This window comes from Mirounga leonina, unplaced genomic scaffold, assembly GCF_011800145.1.
Source record: "Mirounga leonina isolate KUSES-001 unplaced genomic scaffold, KU_Mleo_1.0 Mir_126, whole genome shotgun sequence".
Classification (NCBI taxonomy): domain Eukaryota; kingdom Metazoa; phylum Chordata; class Mammalia; order Carnivora; family Phocidae; genus Mirounga; species Mirounga leonina.
The window spans coordinates 25,429,960-25,448,730 of record NW_023270314.1 but is presented as its reverse complement, the minus strand read 5'-3'; the positions used below and the strand labels follow the sequence as shown (position 1 = coordinate 25,448,730).

The following is an 18,771-nucleotide window of genomic DNA, read 5'->3' as shown; positions in this document are numbered from 1 at the left end:
TGGGGGATCAAGAGCCATAGTAAGCACTCTGCTGCCTCAGGCTGTTCCCTGTCCTGCTCAGGGCAGGCTCTCCCATCCCCAGAAGGAAACTGAGGTCCTTGGTAGTGGTAGATTTTGAGGAGACCAGGCTGGGGTGGCAGTCAGGGCTGTGGAGATCAGGGGAAGAAGAGAAGAAGGCACGGAGGCACGCCTCCCGAGGCCGAGGGAGTTGGGGTGGGAAAGGGTGGGGTGGGGGCACACCAAGAAGCTTTGGCTTCCAACCAGGCCAAGGCCAGAGAAGGAAGGGCAGGCTGGATGGGGACAGAGGGGATTAGGTAACTCCTTAGAGCAGACTGTCTTGAGGCACAGAGCCAAGTCCCTGCGTACAATCTCAGAGGCCCCAGGCCCCAAACCCCCCACCCCCAATCCCTCCATACACTGGGATGGACCTCTCCTTTAGTTAGTAATGTTTATTAGCACCTACTGGGTGCCAGATGTTCAGTCTTCTAGGCACGGGAGTTACAGCGGGGAACTAAGCGGACACAAAGCCTTCCCCCTGGAGTGCGCGCTGGAAGAGAAGGGGAGCTGAGGCTGTCTGGGGGGACAGCCACACATGGCTCTGCCAGTTTACAACTCCCAGGGGCTGAGCGGAGAGAGAGAATTCTGTGGTGGTGCCGGAGACATCGCAACCAGAACCCCTTTCCCGCCTGGGCTATTGGTGCATGCCAGGGCAGCCGGCTTCCTTCATGTCTGGGACCTCTAAGCGGCGCCACCCGGCCTGCCCACGGCCCCCTTCCCCCTGCATTCTGTGGCCATAGCTGCCGTCCGGAAGGCACTAGATGTGCCAGTCACTCCCAAGAGACCACCAAGATTCACGACTCGGGACATCTCCTTGCTCACGGCCACACCTCGCCTGATGTGCTCCCTTCTACAGCCGACATAGCCAGGCCTTTCCCTGGGGCCCAGACCTGATGGGCAGGTGCGTGCTTTGCGCACGTGGGCAGGCAGCTCTCAAGTCCCCTTCAGCCACTTTTAGCAACACAATGGGGTGCTCGTTTCATTCAAGCTTGTGTTTAAGTGAAGGTGGAACAGCCCCTTCCCTCCACAATCAAGTTCTTCAGACACACCCAACGGACGTGCGCGCGCAAAGCATGAACACACAGACACACGTGTCTTAAGAACATTCACCAAACAGCAGTCTTGAGGCAACGTCGTGGCCACTGGGTGTGTCTGGGGAGAGAAGTGACGTGAAGGAGTAGAGTCGGGCCTTCGGAGCCCAAAGGAGCCTTAGCGATGAGGGGATCCAGGACAAGAACTGTCTGAAGGCGATGCACCTGTCTGGTAGCCGAGCTGGAATCCTGGTTCCTTGTGCTATTGCCCACATTTGCATTTCACAGCCCCCAGTGAGAAAGCACAGTTGGGGCCCCTCCGGGAGGGAGGGGGTGGTGCGAAGCCAGCGTCTCAAGGGCCCCCCTGCGGGCCCCCACAGAAAGCAGGTGCAGGGATTTAGACAAGAAAGCCTTGGCCCGCCACCTCTGACCACTTCAGTGGTTTCATTTGCTCCCTGGATCAGGGTGCTTCACCAAGTCTCTCTGGCTGGTACTGAGGGGGAGCTACCAAACAGGGTCCCTGCTGGGAGAGGAAAGTGGGGGACGACCGGAATGCCCCTGTGGCTCCTCCTGGGCCTCTGTGAACAGAAGGTGCAATACCTAGGAACCCTGGCCGGGTGGCATGGCCAGGTGGGCACAGGCGGGGGGCGCTGGGTGATACCACTGCACTGCGGGAGGCTGTTGACCCCATCCACTGGCTCCTTCCAGGGCTCGGAGGTGCCGTCGAGGTCTGGGGTGTGTGTCACCAGATGGGAACTAACAGCTGGAAGCCATGCAGGGCTCGGCACCGCCTCAGTGTCTCCTAAGCTTGGACATCACGGAAGCCCTTCCCTCCTTCTTGCCTTCCAGTGTCATCTCTCACTCCCGACACTGCTGGCCGGAGCCTTCATCCAACATGCGTCTGTTCATTTGTTCGTTTATTCTTTCATCGAATATTTGTTGGGACCTACAATGTGCTAGGTGCTGGGCCATGACAGGGGAGGTGGTGCAGTCTTCCCCTCTGCCTCAAGGAAAGGAACCACTACGATAGGGTGTCACCGTATGAATATGAGCAGGCATAGCGTGTGCACGGGGAGCACTGGGACGCCTGGCAGGGACACCTCCTCCTCCGAGGCCAGGCCATGGTCTGGGGTCTAGGCCCCTGGCCCTTGCCGTTCACCTCAGCTCCAGAAAATACACCTTCAAGAGGTTCCTTATTTCTGGATGAGGAGAGCAAGGCCCGGAGTCCCCCAAGAAGTTGAGAGTAAAGCTGGAACCAGGGCTGGGGTCTCCTGTCCCCTTGCACAGGGTCTGTGCCTGCGCCGTTCCACAATGCTCCCCAGGGCGCTGGGTATACATCGGCATGACTCCCCGCCGCGGGCCTGCTGGGCTGTGAGGGAGAGAAGATGGATGCATGTGGCTCAGTGAGAGTTGTATAAGAGGCCTTAGGACAGAATTGAAAATCTGCGGTTCAGACAGTGCGTGTCATGATCGATCACAGGATGGACCTTGAGGGCTTCAGGGGAGCCTTACTCTCCCTGAGGGCTCCAGAGGCCACGTTTCTGGCTCACACGTGAGGACGCAGCCCGAGCATACAAGGAGAGGCTGGGGGCGCTGGCTTGGTTTAACAGTTCTCACGAATAAATCACAGAGTGAATCCATCCCTGGATACTCAAGATGGGATTGCATTTATCTGCTGAACGCACACCCACCTTGTCTGTAAAGCTGTGTATTCCTGTCTGAGACAGTTCTGATGCATCATTTACCGGGGAGTTTCCATGCGCAGGGGCTTCTGGATGTGGGGCTGTGTTTTCCACCATCTCCTGGAGGTCTGGGCCCATGGGGCATCCAGCTGTGGCCTAGGAGTCCCTGCCTCATGATGGGTGTCACGCTGGGCCACCTGATACCCAGCTGCCCGGTGGGCACCACATGAGCACGCACGAATGCTGACGACAGTGACAATGATGATCATGTCGGGAAACTGAGAGCCATTAAGCTGGGAGTGATGGAGTCAAGGTAACCTGGAGAGGGGGTACCTATGCTCTGCATTAAGAGGGGTAAACAGTCAAAAGCCCAGAGACAGAGGGTAAAAAAATGACAAAAAAATTAATGACTCCCTATTACAAAAAAAAAAAAATCATCTCTTAGAGGAAGTCACTCAGCAGAGGACTCTTGGAATTAGCTGGCTTTCTTTGTGTTCACTCAAAGGGCAATGGATGGATGTGCAGCTCTGCAGGGGCTTCGAGGGTGCAAAACCAAGCATCTTTCTGGAATCAGTTGGGATGAAGCAGTTCTGAACGGGCCAGCACCGCGTGGGTGGTGCAGGTTACATCTGAGCAGCTGGGCGACTACTGTCACCTCCCTTCCTGGAAAAGGGCTGAAAGGGGGTGTGACCCCACGGGCAGGTGTCTCAGCGGCCTCTGCGTGATTTCCTCTGGTGGGTATTCTGCATATGCTCCCATCGGGCCAATGAGAGACGCTAACTCCTTTTAAAGGAATGCATCAAAATGTTTTTCCTTCCCCCCTCCCCCTGAGGGCTGGTTTATTAAGCAAGAGTTGGCCAACTTGGAGTGAGCCCAGAGACTAATGAATATGATGAGGGAATTGGGAAATAGGAGGTCTGGGGAGTGGGGAAGGGCATTATGGTAGACCAGCCCGTTTCTTGGTTGTTGTGGGAGGCTCCAGTGGATACACTTAAATCTCAGCGAGAAGAATTCAAGTCAGAATCCAAGGGCCCCTGGACTTTAATGGTCAACAGGGAAATCTTCTCTCCAGAGAAGTGGTAAGACTTGTACAGATTCTTTCTGGAATGATATAGAGGGTGTGATTCTGCAATAAATGGAGTTCTTTCCTGTTTGTTTTGTTTTGTTTGTTTCTTTGCTTGTTTTTCTGGAGCATTTAATGTTTCTGTGAGATAAGCACCTATATTCTGCACCCTGATAAGGTTGTTTAGGCATCACAAAGGTTGTTTAGGCATCACAGTATTTAAGGATTTAGTTTTATACTATGGTTTTCCTACATCTTTAAAAATTTCCCCTTGAAGGAACTGACATCCACTTAGTCTCTTCAAAGTGGATCTGCCATGGCTCACATACCTTCGTACTTTGCACACATTGTCCTCGCCTTCAGGTGTGTGTGTGTGTGTGTGTGTTCTGGCTCTGAGGTAAGAGGGATTTTTTTCAAGGGTAGGCACATGATTCAGTTGAATCCAACATGAACTTAATAGTGTACCTACGTTTCTTTAAATTATTTGCAGTGTCTACAACCCGGCTATGCCCAGGTAATCTTAAACTGTATTGCTGGGTAGCTTTGCTGGGTTGCTGAGTCACGTAGGACATGTATAAGGTTTGGGAGACATTTTGTGAGGCGAAGGTAACACAGGCCAGAGACGGTCACATTCCACTCATCACTCCCTCATCACTGAAGAATGAATGAGAAGTCAGAGTAGGGGACATAAGGCTTCATAGACTAGCAAGGGCTCTCAGGGAAAGGCAAGACAAAATAAAGCTTGGACCGAGTCCAGAGCTGGGGGAGGAGAGAGAAGTAAGCTTGCCAGCTTGGGAAAAAGCAGTCATTCCTCTTCCTTCCTGTGTAGGCTGGGATTCTCAAGCTCAAGGGCAGCGCTGCTTGGCGTTTGCCCTCAGTGTGTGAGTACGTCACCAGCTGATGTCATCACCTGGCAGATGCGGGCAGATGCCCCAACCAGGTGAGGGGCCCACTCTGGTGCCTGCTGGCAGTACCGCAGGGCAGTGACGCCTCCACCAGAGGGCAGGCAAAGCCAGGAAGGGCTGGAGTGGTAGGAGAAGGCCAGGTCAGTCCCTCCTGTCCTGCACCTCACCCCACGGCTAGAGGGGGAGCTGATGGAGCCAGAGTCCTGGGCGAGACCACAGGTACCTCCTTAACACTGGGGGAGAGGCAGCTTCTGGAAGGAGGGAGGTCAGTCCTTGGATGCTGGTTCTGCCTCTTACTCATTTAACCTCACCATTGTAACTCGGATAAAGTGTGGTGACATGAGTGGGTCCAGAAATGAATAATTCTCAGGCACTGCCTTCTAGTAATTAGAAAATATGACAAGAGAAGGGGTTCTCATTCATCACAAAACTCTGAGATGCCTAGGGACACTTGACAGCAACAAAATGCCCAAGAATGACCAGAAGAGATTGAAAACAAAGAGCAGGAATTCCTGTATCAGAAACCAACATGGAATAGGAAGCGTTAGTGATTACACTGGTGTGAATGCACAGTGAGATCAAGGGAGCAGAAGAGAACAAGTATGAATTCAGCATGGAATGAAAGTGGTATTTTTTACTTTTAAATAAAGTATAACTTATTTTTTACTTTATTTAAAAAGCGTGTGGTGGGGGGGGATGAGGATGTTTATCTTTACATAGCAGAAAGGTACAAAGAAGGAAAATAGCAATTACCCAAATTCCCACTCTTTAGACTCAATCACTATGATTATTTTGACTTATTTACTTTCATCCTTCTTTCCATGTTGGTGTCTTTAATAAATCACATATAGAATGAATAAACACAATGTCCTTTAAAAGCAATTCGTGGCTTTTAAGATGGCCAACTGGCTGGACCTGGTTTGTCTCCTTCCCTCGGGATCAATCCTGAGATATGTTAGAAACACGTGAAAGGCCTGGATACTAAGAACTACCAATGACAACCACAAAACCTGCGAGGAAGCCCAGGGGGCTCCGAGGCTGTTTGAGCTGATTATAGGGGCAGGGGAGTAGTGCAGCCTGGAGCTGAAGCCTGAGCTAGCAGGGAGGGGGCAGTTTGGAGGGAAGGGTCTAAAGTTTGGCCCTTGCCTACTGTCTGCCCCTTTACAACAGAAACCCACAGCATCAGCCTGACCCCCAGTGCCCTTGTCTGCAGGTCCATATGAGGGTAGATTTACCTACTTCGTAAGTAGGGTTGCCCGCCTTAGCAAATAAAAATACAAGATGTACAGTTCACTTTGAGTTTCAGATAAATGACACATGATTTTTTAGTGTAAGTATTTCTGTTTAATATTTGGGATATACTAAATTTATAATGTTGTTTATGTGAAATTCAAATTTAACCGTATGTCCTCTATTTTGGCTGGGTGGCCCAATTCATAGGTGACTGGGATAGTAATGCCTGCCCTGAGTATCAGGCCTGCTGGTAAGTAGTTGGCCTCCATAGAACTGGGGACTGATCTGGACTTTACTCAAGAATGTGAGGGAGGCCTGTAGGGTAACCTGCTGTCATGGAGCTTCTTGCATGGGGAAGGAGAACCAGAGTCTGAGCCTGGCTCTTTGGGAAGTTTCCTGTCAGCTCTCGGGACTTTGTGCAGCATGGCAGTTCCTAAGCTCCTCTTCCACCATGCCCTTGACCTCAAACTCTAAAGCTGCGTAATAGAAGGGTAGGGAGGTCACTAATATTCAAAAGTCTCCCCCAGTTCCAAAGCTTCTGCCTAGCAACCTAACCTGTTCAGCAGCCAGCCCATTGCCCACCTGTGGAAAACCATGCAATAAGGCTAGACTGCAGCTTGATTCATGACCCAGAGGGGAGGGTCTCTTCTGTAGCTTCAAAGTAGCAAAATATTATTATAACAGAATTGGTTGTTATTGTTCTTGTGAAATTTTTCCTTCTGCCTTATTCTTTTGCATACAGATAATTCATGGTATGGAATGTCTGGTTAGCCATATTCTAGAATAAACTTGTGTAAACGTAGCCTAAAAGATAGAAAGCCCATTTCTGTGTGAAAGTCAAAATTATAACCCTGACACCGATATCTGGGAAGATTTGAATGAGCCTCCGCCGTCTGTTTTTGCTTGCCAAAACTTGCATGAAGTTTACACTGAAAATGGCTTTTGGGTGTCCTATCACAAAAGGAGAGTGTTCCCCAGCCAGAACCGCCCCCGTGCTAATCTGGGAGCCATCCGTCAACATGGACCATCTTTCAGTCTCATCTTTTGCCAACAGCACTTCAAAACAAAGTCTCCAACCAACACTGCTTGGAGGTTTTATTAGCTCATTCTATTAACTTTTTTGACTGCCTCACTTTGTTTCAAGGAAATCGTGACCTAATTTAAAGACAATCAGGCGCCTGGGTGGCTCAGTTGGTTAAGCGATTGCCTTCGGCTCAGGTCATGATCCTGGAGTCCCGGGATCGAGTCCCGCATCGGGCTCCCTGCTCGGCAGGGAGTCTGCTTCTCCCTCTGACCCTCCTCCCTCTCATGCTCTCTGTATCTCATTCTCTCTGTCTCAAATAAATAAATAAAATCTTTAAAAAAAAATAAAAATAAAAAAATAAAGACAGTCAAATTCCCTGTGTTTAGGTGTATGGTTCTATGGATTAGAACCAGCATGTGTCAAGTTCTTGAGTGGGACCCTAATGTCTTTGGGTGCAAAGGAAACCTATTTCAACTCATTTACTCCTCTGCTCCCAGGCTTTCAGTACATCCACCCCAGATCTGGGGATATTCCTTTTCGGTAGCAATTGGTTCAACTGATGCATCTCAGAAGTTGCTTAAAAACAACAACTTTGCAGCAAACATTTGTTATCATAAAGCGAAATCAAGCATTTTCCCTTCCTAAACCAATTGGCCTTTGTTCTGCTGGATCAGTGCAGTGTTTTCCTGGCGTGGCTGGGGCTTGGGTGGAGGAGACCAGGCTGAGGACCAAGCCACTGAGTGACTGAATTCGAAAAACAAAACCCCTCAATTATCAGATTATGCTAATCCAGTTTCCAGGATCCTCACTTCCCTTTCTTTCCTGAAGCTTTTTAGAAGACTCCATTTTGAGGAAGAGCCCTGAGTGGTTGAATAGCTGTTGGTAGTCATACCACGCAGAGGACAGCTAAGTATCACATAATGTTGACTGACAGAGTTGGGTATGAAGCAGGGTAAGTTGTCAGCAGGGCTGAGAGATGGTTCTCCACAGACAAGGATCAGGTTGGGATGAGACAGTTTCAGATCTAATACATGATCAGCTGCATGATCTGACACAGAATCTTTATATTAGAAATCTGCTTTATTTAACATAATGAAAGAAAGCCGAAAGCAGAAAGAAAACATTGCAGGAATATAACTGTGTACCTGAGAGAGTTGTGTCAATACCATTGAGGGACAGTTCCCGGGGAGATAACAACTTGTTTATCATATAGGGAACTCCTGAGTGTTGCTACAACGGGCAGGACCGTTAGAAATCAAAAGGAAGTATCGCTATTCTGTGGCATGATCCACACTGAATTTCAGTTTTCAAGAGGGGCATAGGTCATTTTCACCCTAGAATCTTGGAAGACAGACAGAGCTGATCATAAGATGGGCACATCAAATGGACATGTGCTTGTCTGAGGGTCAGTGATTTTTAACCTTCTGATGGTGAATGATAGGAGCTCAGGTACAGCAGGTGTGGACAGTGGAAATGAGGATGAGGCCACTTCAGCTGTAACTCAGGGGCCGAGGGAAGATGGAGGCAGGAGAAGAGAAGGAGCCTGAGAGAGGGCAATGCGGCTATCGGCGGGGACGACGTGGGACCAAGAGCCGATGGCAGGACTTAGTGCTGGTAGCTCTTCCTGCTGGAGGATGAGGTGGTGGTGTATTTGATGGTGGAGCTGCTGCCCCCAGAGGAGCTGAAGCCAGCCCCCATGCCTCTGCCACTGCCGGAACTGAAGCCGCCTCCAAGGCTGTGGCCGATGCTGTAGGAGTAGCCGCTGCCTCCGCCCAGGCCTGAGCCACCGCCCACAGCGCTGGCGTTGCCATAGCCGCCAGACATGGTGGACTGCACCACAGCTGTGAAGGGGACAGGGACAAAGACACCCAGGGCACCGGTGAGCTCACTCTGCCAGCCTCAGTCCAGTCAGAAGAGCACAAGGGCAAGGGAGGGAGGCGAGCAAAGGTACTTACAGATGTTGACTTGTCCAACGCCTTCCCCACTCAGCCTAGGAAGGGAAAAAACACAGGGAGCATGAGACCTCAGAGAGCTACCAGTGGACCAGAGCGGGAAGCGTCGATGTGAGGAGAGCCCATGGGGAAGCTGCCTTTGAAATGGTTCTCTGAGAGCAGCCATTATGGCCATAACTAGGGTGCCTCATGGCCTGACCTCCTGAACGTGGATCCAAGATGTTTGAGGGGCTCCTGTGAGTTCCCCACCTGCACTCCTCGCCCTCCAGCAGCTTCCTGTAGGTGGCGATCTCCACATCCAGGGCCAGTTTGACATTCATCAGCTCCTGGTACTCCTTCAGCAGCCGGGCCATGTCCTGCTTGGCCTTCTGCAGGGCGTCCTCCAGCTCAGCCAGCTTGTTCTTGGCATCCTTGAGGGCCATCTCCCCGCGCTGCTCAGCATCAGCGATGGCGGACTGCAGGTTGGCACACTAGAGGAGGAACACAGGAGAATGAACTTGTGATTCAGTCCTCCGGAGGAGACTAACCACACTTCTTCTTTCTAGTGAGGTAGAGTTCCAGCGCCCAGATATCATAGAAAGGGGCTTCTGCCTCTTTTTGCCCAGTCTTTTTCTGTTCTGCACAAGTTAGCTTGTCTGGGACCCATAGGAGAAAACTTGTGCCCTTTTTTAACCATCCTGCACTGCACTGGACAAAATACCAGCAGATTTGGAAGAAATGGACCCACTCATTTCTTTTGAGTGCTGTCTCCAAAGCCAGACCAGGACCTTTTCTGAGGACCTCATGTGGATACAACACTAACTTATACAAAATAAGGAGCATCCTCACTTAAGGAGACGAGTGTCCCATGGAGCTGTGGAGATCTTGCCTTCCTCACTCCTAAGGGATTCTAACACACTTGGGCAACACTGATCTTCACCCTGGATCCTTGCTCAACTTTCTTTTTCAGCTGAATCTTGAGCAGATTTGGGACAATCTTGCCCCCCTTCTGGCCTCCCCTTTTCTTTCCTGACTTGTTTCTTATGTTCCTAAACCAACCATTCTCCTTACGTAATATCTTTTAAAAGCCCCAAGACTATCTTTTTACAGTCAGACTAACTGGGATTGTTCCTGTCACCTGATTGTATCATTCTGTAGTGTTGGCATCCGTGTGTCCCAACCTGTGGGAACTCACAAGGGTGGGAACTACGTGTCCTCCTCTCTCTGCTGTTCCCTCAATTCCCAGCATTTCCCAAATGGTGGCTGATGACCCCCTGGTGGTGTAGCAAGGAAAGGATGCTTTTACTCTCCAGAGCCCCCTACCATACCTGCTTCTTGACATGGTCGATCTCGGATCTCAGCCTCTGGATCATGCGGTTGATCTCAGAAATCTCCTGCTTGGTGTTGCGCAGGTCATCCCCATGTCTGCCTGCTGTGATTTGCAGCTCCTCATACTGGAATCCAGAGAGAGAGAGACAAGGCGGTGTATGTGGGCTTTCACATGCCGACGGTGACTTGACTTCAGAACCAGGCATTTAACACACTTGGACCTAGTGGCTTCTCCCCAAGGGATTTTAGGGAAAGTTGTTGTTTTGTAGCCTTGCTGGTGTTCAGATAGGGGACCCAGGCATTCCTGGGCAGCTGTCAACTCAAGGCTCACCTTGCTCTGGTACCAGGACTCAGCCTCAGCCCGGCTCCTTTGAGCGATCTCCTCATATTGGGCTTTGACTTCAGCGATGATGCTGTCCAGGTCCAGGTTACGGTTGTTGTCCATGGACAGGACCACAGAAGTGTCAGAGATGTGGGTTTGCATCTGAGCGAGTTCCTGCAGAGCAGAAGATCGTCAGATCATCTTCTCCTGTGGCATTCCAGAGGTACCCAACCCCAAGATCTTCCACCCTTTGCAGAGCCCCATCACAGCAAATAAAAGAGGAGTGGAGATGCTTACTGCGTCATACAAGGCTCTGGTGAAGTTGATCTCATCTGTGAGAGTGTCTACCTTGGCTTGCAGTTCAACCTTATTCATGTAGGCAGCATCCACATCCTGGGGAATAAGCCAACAACTTGGCGTGAGTCAGCCGAGCCCTCCTTCCCAGTCTGAACACCTTTTAGTCTCCCCATCTATTCCCCTCTGGATGTGTGCAAAGACCCAGAGTCCTCCCCCTCTACAAAGGAACACGATCCCCAGACCGTCATCGGCTCACCTTCTTCAGAGTCACAAATTCATTCTCTGCTGCTGTGCGCTTGTTGATTTCATCTTCATATCTAGAATTAGAACAGGGTAAGACACAATTGAGCCAGTGGTGAAGATGATACAGCAAGATCAGCCCGGGATCCCAACCTTCCATAAAACAGATATATCCAAATTGAGCTTACCTGCCATTGAGCCACAAAAACGATTTTTTGGTGCTCCCTCAATTCCTCCTATCTTTTCTCTCCCCACCCACCTCTGTGGCCCATTTGTTCTTTTGGGGTTGTTTTTAGGTAATAGCTGTGATTTTCATTTCCATGGGCCTGTTTCCCTATGGAACCATGCCCACCTCTAGACCTGGTCACCTGGTAGTCTTCAAGTGTGCGCTTCAGGGAACTGAACCCCTTTCTGTCCTTGAACTCACTTGTTCTTGAAGTCCTCCACTGTATCCTGCATGTTCCTCAGCTCTGAGTCCAGGCGGCCTCTCTCCCCCAGGATGCTGTCCAGCTGTCTCCTGAGGTTGTTGATGTACTGCTCAAACAAGGGCTCCAGGTTCTGCCTTACGGTCTTGGTCCCCTGCTCCTGGAGCAGAGTCCACTTGGTGTCCAGGACCTTGTTCTGTTGCTCCAGGAACCGCACCTGGAGGAAGACAACAAGGTGGTTACTTGCCGGAGAAAGCAAAGGAGAAAGAGATAGGAGTTGTCAGGTGCCCAGGTGTGCCTGGGATGTCACCCAGCTCCTAGGCTACTACAGAGCATGTACAGAGGATCAGGCTGACCGTGTTGGGCCCCCAAACCTATTTCCTTCCCACCCCAGTGATCCTGCTGTGAAATTCTTCCATCACCTATGAGGTTTTCTCACCGGCTAAGCTATGCAGCCTATCAGTGACGTTCAGCATTTCCTCTGTTTTCATTGAAAAGCACAATCACACATTTCCCTGTTATGTTGCACAAAGTTCTTTTTAATTCATACCTCAGTTAAAGGCGTATTAAATGTGCAGAATCTAATGATTAAGTCCAATTGAGTCAATGATTGGATTCCCATCACTAAAACTTCTGTTTTGGTACATGGTTCTCCTCTGCAACAAACGCTCTAATAGTCATGCTCTGGTTCTACACGGTTAGTATTTCTAGGGATATATAAACGTTTCATCCAGGCAGAAATCCCTTTCTTTTCTTTTTCTTTTCACTCTTTTCCTCATGCCCAGAGTCCTCGAGGAGAGTTCCACCGGCATTATTTTTTTAGTCTCTAGGCATCTTCAGAAGGTAAAGCTAACCCATTCCGTTCTGCCTTATCTTGCCTTATTTGCTTCATGCTTATCAAAAGTCGAGTATTCTTCCCTGGCAGGGATGAAGGACACTTAAGAGACCCAGTGGTTTTAAATGATCTCCATCACCTCTGCCTGTTGTGGTCATGGAGCCCAACCGGCATCCCAGGGGAGAGCTAGTCTCAGTCCCCTTCTGCCTCCCTCCTGAGTCTCCCCCTGGCAGGACATGTGTCGGTTGTCTAGTTTGGGGGCTCTGAAATCCCAGTGGAGGCAGGTCTTCCTGGCTCACCTTGTCGATGAAGGAGGCGAACTTGTTGTTGAGGGTCTTGATCTGCTCCCGCTCCTCAGTCCTCACCCGCTGGATGGTGGGGTCGATTTGCAGGTTCAGAGGAGTGAGGAGATTCTGGTTGACGGTGACCTCTTGGATGCCTCCAGGGGGGCACACAGGGAAGCCCGAGCCCCCATAGCCACCAGCGAAGCCGGGTCCACCACCGAGCCCAAAGCCACCCCCAAAACCAAATCCACTTGCGGCTCCACCTCCATAGCCCAAGCCACCTCCAACTCTGCCCCCGTATCCGCCACTGATGGCACAGCTGCCCCCTCCGATGGAGATCCTCTTGGAGCCCGTCAGGCCATAGAGGCTCCTGCTGCCAAAGCCGGCTCCTCCACACACTCCACCGAAGCCACCACTGCCCCTGGAGCGGGACACGGAGACGCTGCTGAAGCCAGAGCGGCAGCCCCCTGGGACTCTGGCTGAGCTGGCACTGAAGCCACGGTGGCCGATGCTTTGGCTCCTCATGGTGGATTTGCTAGACATGGTTCCTGAAGAGGAGAAGACTGAACAAAGTGTGAGAGGCTGGAGGGTAGAGCGGAGAGGAGCAGATCAGTGAGATGAGCCTCCCAAGAGAGGTTTATATATGGTAGAAATGGGTTGGGCTCCGTCTTGGAAGGTGAGCTTGCAGATTGGGAAGGGTTGGGCTTTACAAACAGTGATGTCACATCTGGATTATTAGAAAAGTTATGAAATATGAAGATTGCATTTTTGGCTTCCTTTAGTCAGGGAAAAATATCTCCGTCTTCCAGCTTTGACTTGATCTCTGTACAATGAGACTATTCTTAATTCACTGAGCTAGGAGTTAGTCACTGTCTCAAACAACGCATCTGCATGTTATGTTTGTGCATCAGACGTACTAAGTGCTTTCCTCTCCACCTGTGTTGTTCCCAGCAGAGATAGGAGATTGAAATAATCTTTTGCATATACCTTTATAAAAGTATTCTTGTTCTTTTTCGTAATTAGTAATGTTAAATATGACTTTTTTCCTTTTATGTAAAATTTCACCCACATAGAAGAGTAAAATAACAACATAACCAGTCCCTATGTTCTTATTACCTAGCTTTATAAAAGTCATTATCTCATGGTCCATCTTACAGCTTCCATATTCCTACCCTATTCCTTAGCAACTGTAAATTATTTGAAAACAAATACCAGAGATCATACTGTCTCTTTGGTATATAATTCCATATTTATGACTAAATGAGAGACTCTTTAAAAAAATATAACCAAAATATCATTTTTATATCTTAAAAATTTGTACATTCATTAATATCAACAAGTATCTATTCAATCTTCAGATATTCCTGTTAGGATTATTTATGTTTTATATTTTGGTTGTCCGTGTCAGGACCCAAATAAGCTCTATACATGTCGTATGTGGGTGATATATCTCTGAGATCATATGTCTTTCCAATCTTTTAAGTCATTAGATCCTCCTTCATAATTTTCTTACTTTATTTGTTAAAGAAACCAGGTTATTTGTCCCATGCAGTGTTTCATTCTTGGAGTTTTCTAACTGTGAGTTCATGGTGTCTCACTTAACACCCTACTGTCCTCCTTTTATATCCCATAAAGTGATAGTTAAAACTAGAAACTTAATATGCTATATATTTAAACATTCCAGTGTACATGTACACTGCCTATTTACATACTGAATATTATTACTTACACACTTATTTGTGTGTTTAAAAATTGAAGAAGTAATAGATGTTCAAGGAACAAATACATGCTCCAGGCCATTGCCAGCCAGCCAATTCCCATATACGGATGCAAGCAGTATTCCCAGTTCCTGTGTATCTTTGTAGTAACCTCACTTGGATATGTTTCTGTGTTTTTCCTGGCGTATGTGTGATGTGTGTGTGTGTGTGTGTGTTTATGAGAGAGGGAGAGAGAGGTGGAGACAGATATTGGGCAGGAGTGTATATGTATAGAGGGAACCCATACTCTTAAAAAAGTATATATTGTATGCATATTTATGTATATATAAAACCCACCCATATACATTCTCCTTTCAGTTATGCCTGTGTTGTATTTATTGGTGTTTTCTCTGCATTCTCCTTCAGTCCTCTATGATGGCTGCTTCCTGCCTTCTTGCTTCCCTCCCCTCTCCCTGCCTCCCCTTCCGTATCCATTACTGTACATTCAGCAATGCCTTGGCCTCCTTGTCTGCTTCCAGCTTTGTCTTCATTTCTATTATGGCTGTCTTGTTTCTTTGCTCCTTTTCTGAGCTCTACAAGCTCACATTTTCTCCTTTATTATCCCATTCATTTGCCTCTTCATTCTCTTATTTTATCATGGTGTCTATTTCATTGAGTTTTGGGTAATATTTTACTGGAACTTTTTTCTGTTGAGTGTTTTTCATCTGCCTCTTGTTTTTCCAGTTCCCTGTGTTCTTTAATGTAAGGTATCGTGTGGGTCCTGGAATGGCTCCTTTTTGACCAGTGCTCATCTCTGAATGAGGTGAACCCCTTCTGGACCTGCCATTTGCAGGAAGTCTCCAGGGAGGGGGGCCAGGGCCATATCCAGGCTAACAGGGATTCTCATTATGACAGAGTTGTGCAAATAATTACTTCACACTTCAGTTCAGACAAAACAAAGGTCACTGGAGAGTGGCTCACAACTCATTCTCAGCCTTCTTTGCTTCACCAACAAAATGCTGCCAATTGACCTCGACTGATTCCTTATTCAGCCCTGCCTTCACAGTTTCTAGAAACTTCATGACAAATGGGGTCCTGCCTCCGGCCCACACACCCAGTTCTAACTGTTGCAAACAAGGGATTCCTGGATCTGCACTTGATGAAGTGTCCTTTACCGTGCCTTGGCAGGAGCTCCATGAGTCAGCAGTGGCTGTCATGTCATGTCACCTGCATTAGCTTTGTTCGCTGTTCCTTTGGGGTTACCATGCTGCTTGGTTTGATTTGTCAGTTGGTTGAGAGTGTTCTTCACTGAGATCTGTGGCTGTGGCCATTTTCTCTCTGAGTTTTCTTTTTTTTTTTTTTAAAGATTTTATTTATTTATTTGAGAGAGAGAATGAGAGAGAGAGAGCACATAAGAAGGGGGAGGGTCAGAGGGAGAAGCAGACTCCCTGCTGAGCAGGGCGTCCGATGCAGGACTCGATCATGGGACTCCAGGATCATGACCTGAGCCGAAGGCAGTCGCTTAACCAACTGAGCCACCCAGGCGCCCTCTCTCTGAGTTTTCTTACAGCTGTGCTTGCGTGTCTCTATTTCTGTGAGAATATTCTTCTATTTTTTTTTTAAATTTAAGGATTTTAAGATCTTTTCATTTTGATGGTTGAGGGTGGAGCTTACCTTTGTGTTTCTTGTTCTTCTTGTCATTTTCAGGTAATTTCTGAGAAAGGGGAAATGCCTCCCTTTCATCTGCTAGGTTCCATTCAGAAGTCTCCCGTTCACATATTTATATTTAAAACATCATATTAACCAAAATACCAAGCTAATAACTTAAAGTAGAAATATTATTTTTTCCTCTCTCACACTTCCTGAAAACAAGTTTATTCAGTGCAGATGTCCTTGTCCTCAGGGCCTCTCTTCCCCAGAGCCACGTTGGGAGTCACCCGACAGTTTTTTATGGGACATCATATTTACCGTCAGTAGAAATTTAACCCTAAATTAAATGTTCTCCTCAGTGTGACAACTTACTTAATTGCTTAAACAAAATTTGTATCATTGAACATTTTGAGTGGGTGCAATCACAGAGAATAGCATATAAACCACCAGGTACCAATCACCCAGATTAAATGATTATCAATGTTTTCTCATTATTGTTTCCTCTAATCCCCCTTCTTTTTTATATCTAAATCCTCGACTACTTTTGTTGAGGTAACTTAAAGGAAATCCAGACATCAAGGCATTTCACTTGTAAATACTCGCAGGCAGGTCTAAGGAATAATGACTTTTTTTTTTATTCTTATGTTAATCCCCATACAGCATCATTAGTTTTAGATGAAGTGTTCCATGATTCATTGTTTGTGCATAACACCCAGTGCTCCATGCAGAATGTGCCCTCCTCAATACCCACCACCAGGCTAACCCATCCTCCCACCCGCCTCCCCTCTAGAACCCTCAGTTTGTTTTTCAGAGTCCATCGTCTCTCATGGTTCGTCTACCCCTCCGATTTCCCCCGCTTCATTCTTCCCCTCCTGCTACCTTCTTCTTTTTTTTTTTCTTAACATATATTGCATTATTTGTTTCAGAGGTACAGATCTGAGATTCAACAGTCTTGCACAATTCACAGCACTTACCAGAGCACAAACCCTCCCCAGTGTCTATCACCCAGTCACCCCATCCCTCCCACCCCACCCCCCACTCCAGCAACCCTCAGTTTGTTTCCTGCAATTAAGAAAGAATAATGACTTTTTAATCTAACTGCATAACAGTACTATAGCTCTCTTCAATAGTCCTTTTTAAATGATATCTAATAGCCACCTATATTTGAATTTCTCTGATTATCTTAAAGATGTCATTTTATCCTGGTTTGCTGGAAGCAACATCTTAACTAGGTTCACATACTACATTTGTCTGCCATGTCTCTTAAGGTTCTTTTATTTGATAACAACTCCTTCCTTTTCTTTCATATGCCATTGATTTGTGGAGAAATTGTTTTTTTCCTATAGAATGTCTACATTCTGGATTTGGCTTATTGTTTCCCGTTGGTGTCACGTCACTTCTAGCTCCAGGGTTCCTGCATACTAGTAGCTATACTGGAGTTGATTAGACTTATTTCCATTGTTTCAGGCAAGACCAGTACTAGCTGTGCTCTGTCCTCCAGATTGCATGAGATTGTGAGGTACCCAATACTAGTTGTCCAATTTTTAGTGACATTAAGACTGATCAGGTGACTTCTGTGGTTCGGCCCCATCCCTCCATCGAAATACGTAATAAAATATCATCTAAGATTGTAGTATTCATGGATCACTTCCTAGACTCACTATTTCATTAGGGGTTGCAAAATGGCAACTCTCTGATTTTATCATCCTTCCTCTGCATTTATTAGCCAAGGCTCATCTACAAAGAAGGACTCTTCAGGTTTACTCTTTAGGTAAACTAATAGTTAATTCATCCAGGAGAGTCAGAATAAGTACTTGATTCTTTCCCTTTTAAAATCACTTTTTAGACTAATGGATTTGGAGTCCAGCGATTTCCAAAGGTAATCAAGGAAGTTTTTAGTTGGGTAATTTAATTTTTGGTGTAATTATAAATTCACAGTTTAAAAAATATATATTTGATATGTTTTAGTGCAATGCAGCCATTAGTCCTTTGGGTGCTTAAACTGTCTCATTTTAGGCCAAGGGGACATCTACTTCCAGAGATGGACACCTCAACCCCTTTGTCCTCCTATACTTGGATCTGCCAGCTTTGCATAAAGTCAAGTACAACGAATAGGTAGCAAGGAAGAAAGGGATGCTTGTTTGTAAGGAAGGAAGTTTGTTGGGATTGCCTGCTGGGGAACGGAGCAGGGCTGAGCCTGCTTTCAAACCCTCGCTGAAGCATTCCCTCCCCTGACTATGCTGCACCCTTCCCTGCTATGAGATGTGATTCCATGCATTAGATGTGCTCAGGATTCTACCTAAATGCAGCTGGAATCTTCATTGAACTGCCTACTAGCAATCATGCTGGATCACAGAGGATTAAGGAATGGTAGACGTTGGGTATGTTATCTAACTAGCAAAGAGTTCTACTTGAGGGTGTTATTAAAACGATGTATTTCTTATCTTTTCCAGATACACGGACTCTGTACTGAAGAAGGCAATTGGCTAGGCTTCTTAGGAGTCAAATCCAATATCTAACCACCACTGGTTCTGAGGGCTCATTCCTTGCCTCAAGAACAAGTCTTTGCTGTTGCAAAAAAATCCATTCCTTCTTATTCAGTCCTCAGTGGGGAAAGGAATAAAATCCAGTGTTTTCTTTACAAGGGCTTTAAATCTAGAGTTAAATCTTTTCTCTCTTTGTACCAAAAAGCATAACCACATTTAATCTCAGATCTCCTATAATTAGGACATCATTGGAAGACTCTTTTTTTTCCTCTTTTGAAAT

The 18,771-nt window shown here is 47.5% G+C and overlaps 1 protein-coding gene across 1 annotated transcript; it reads right to left on the bottom strand.

The window, feature by feature from the left end:
- Positions 1-8,127: 8,127 nt before the first annotated feature.
- LOC118008819 (keratin, type II cytoskeletal 6A-like) lies at positions 8,128-13,247 on the bottom strand. Its single transcript, XM_035002601.1, has 9 exons — positions 12,674-13,247; positions 11,542-11,756; positions 11,131-11,191; positions 10,875-10,970; positions 10,587-10,751; positions 10,255-10,380; positions 9,197-9,417; positions 8,951-8,985; positions 8,128-8,836 (listed from the first exon to the last, which is right to left on the bottom strand). Exons 1-9 carry the CDS (start codon positions 13,199-13,201, stop codon positions 8,601-8,603), a joined length of 1,683 nt encoding a protein of 560 aa, XP_034858492.1. The 5' UTR covers positions 13,202-13,247; the 3' UTR covers positions 8,128-8,600.
- Positions 13,248-18,771: the final 5,524 nt, after the last annotated feature.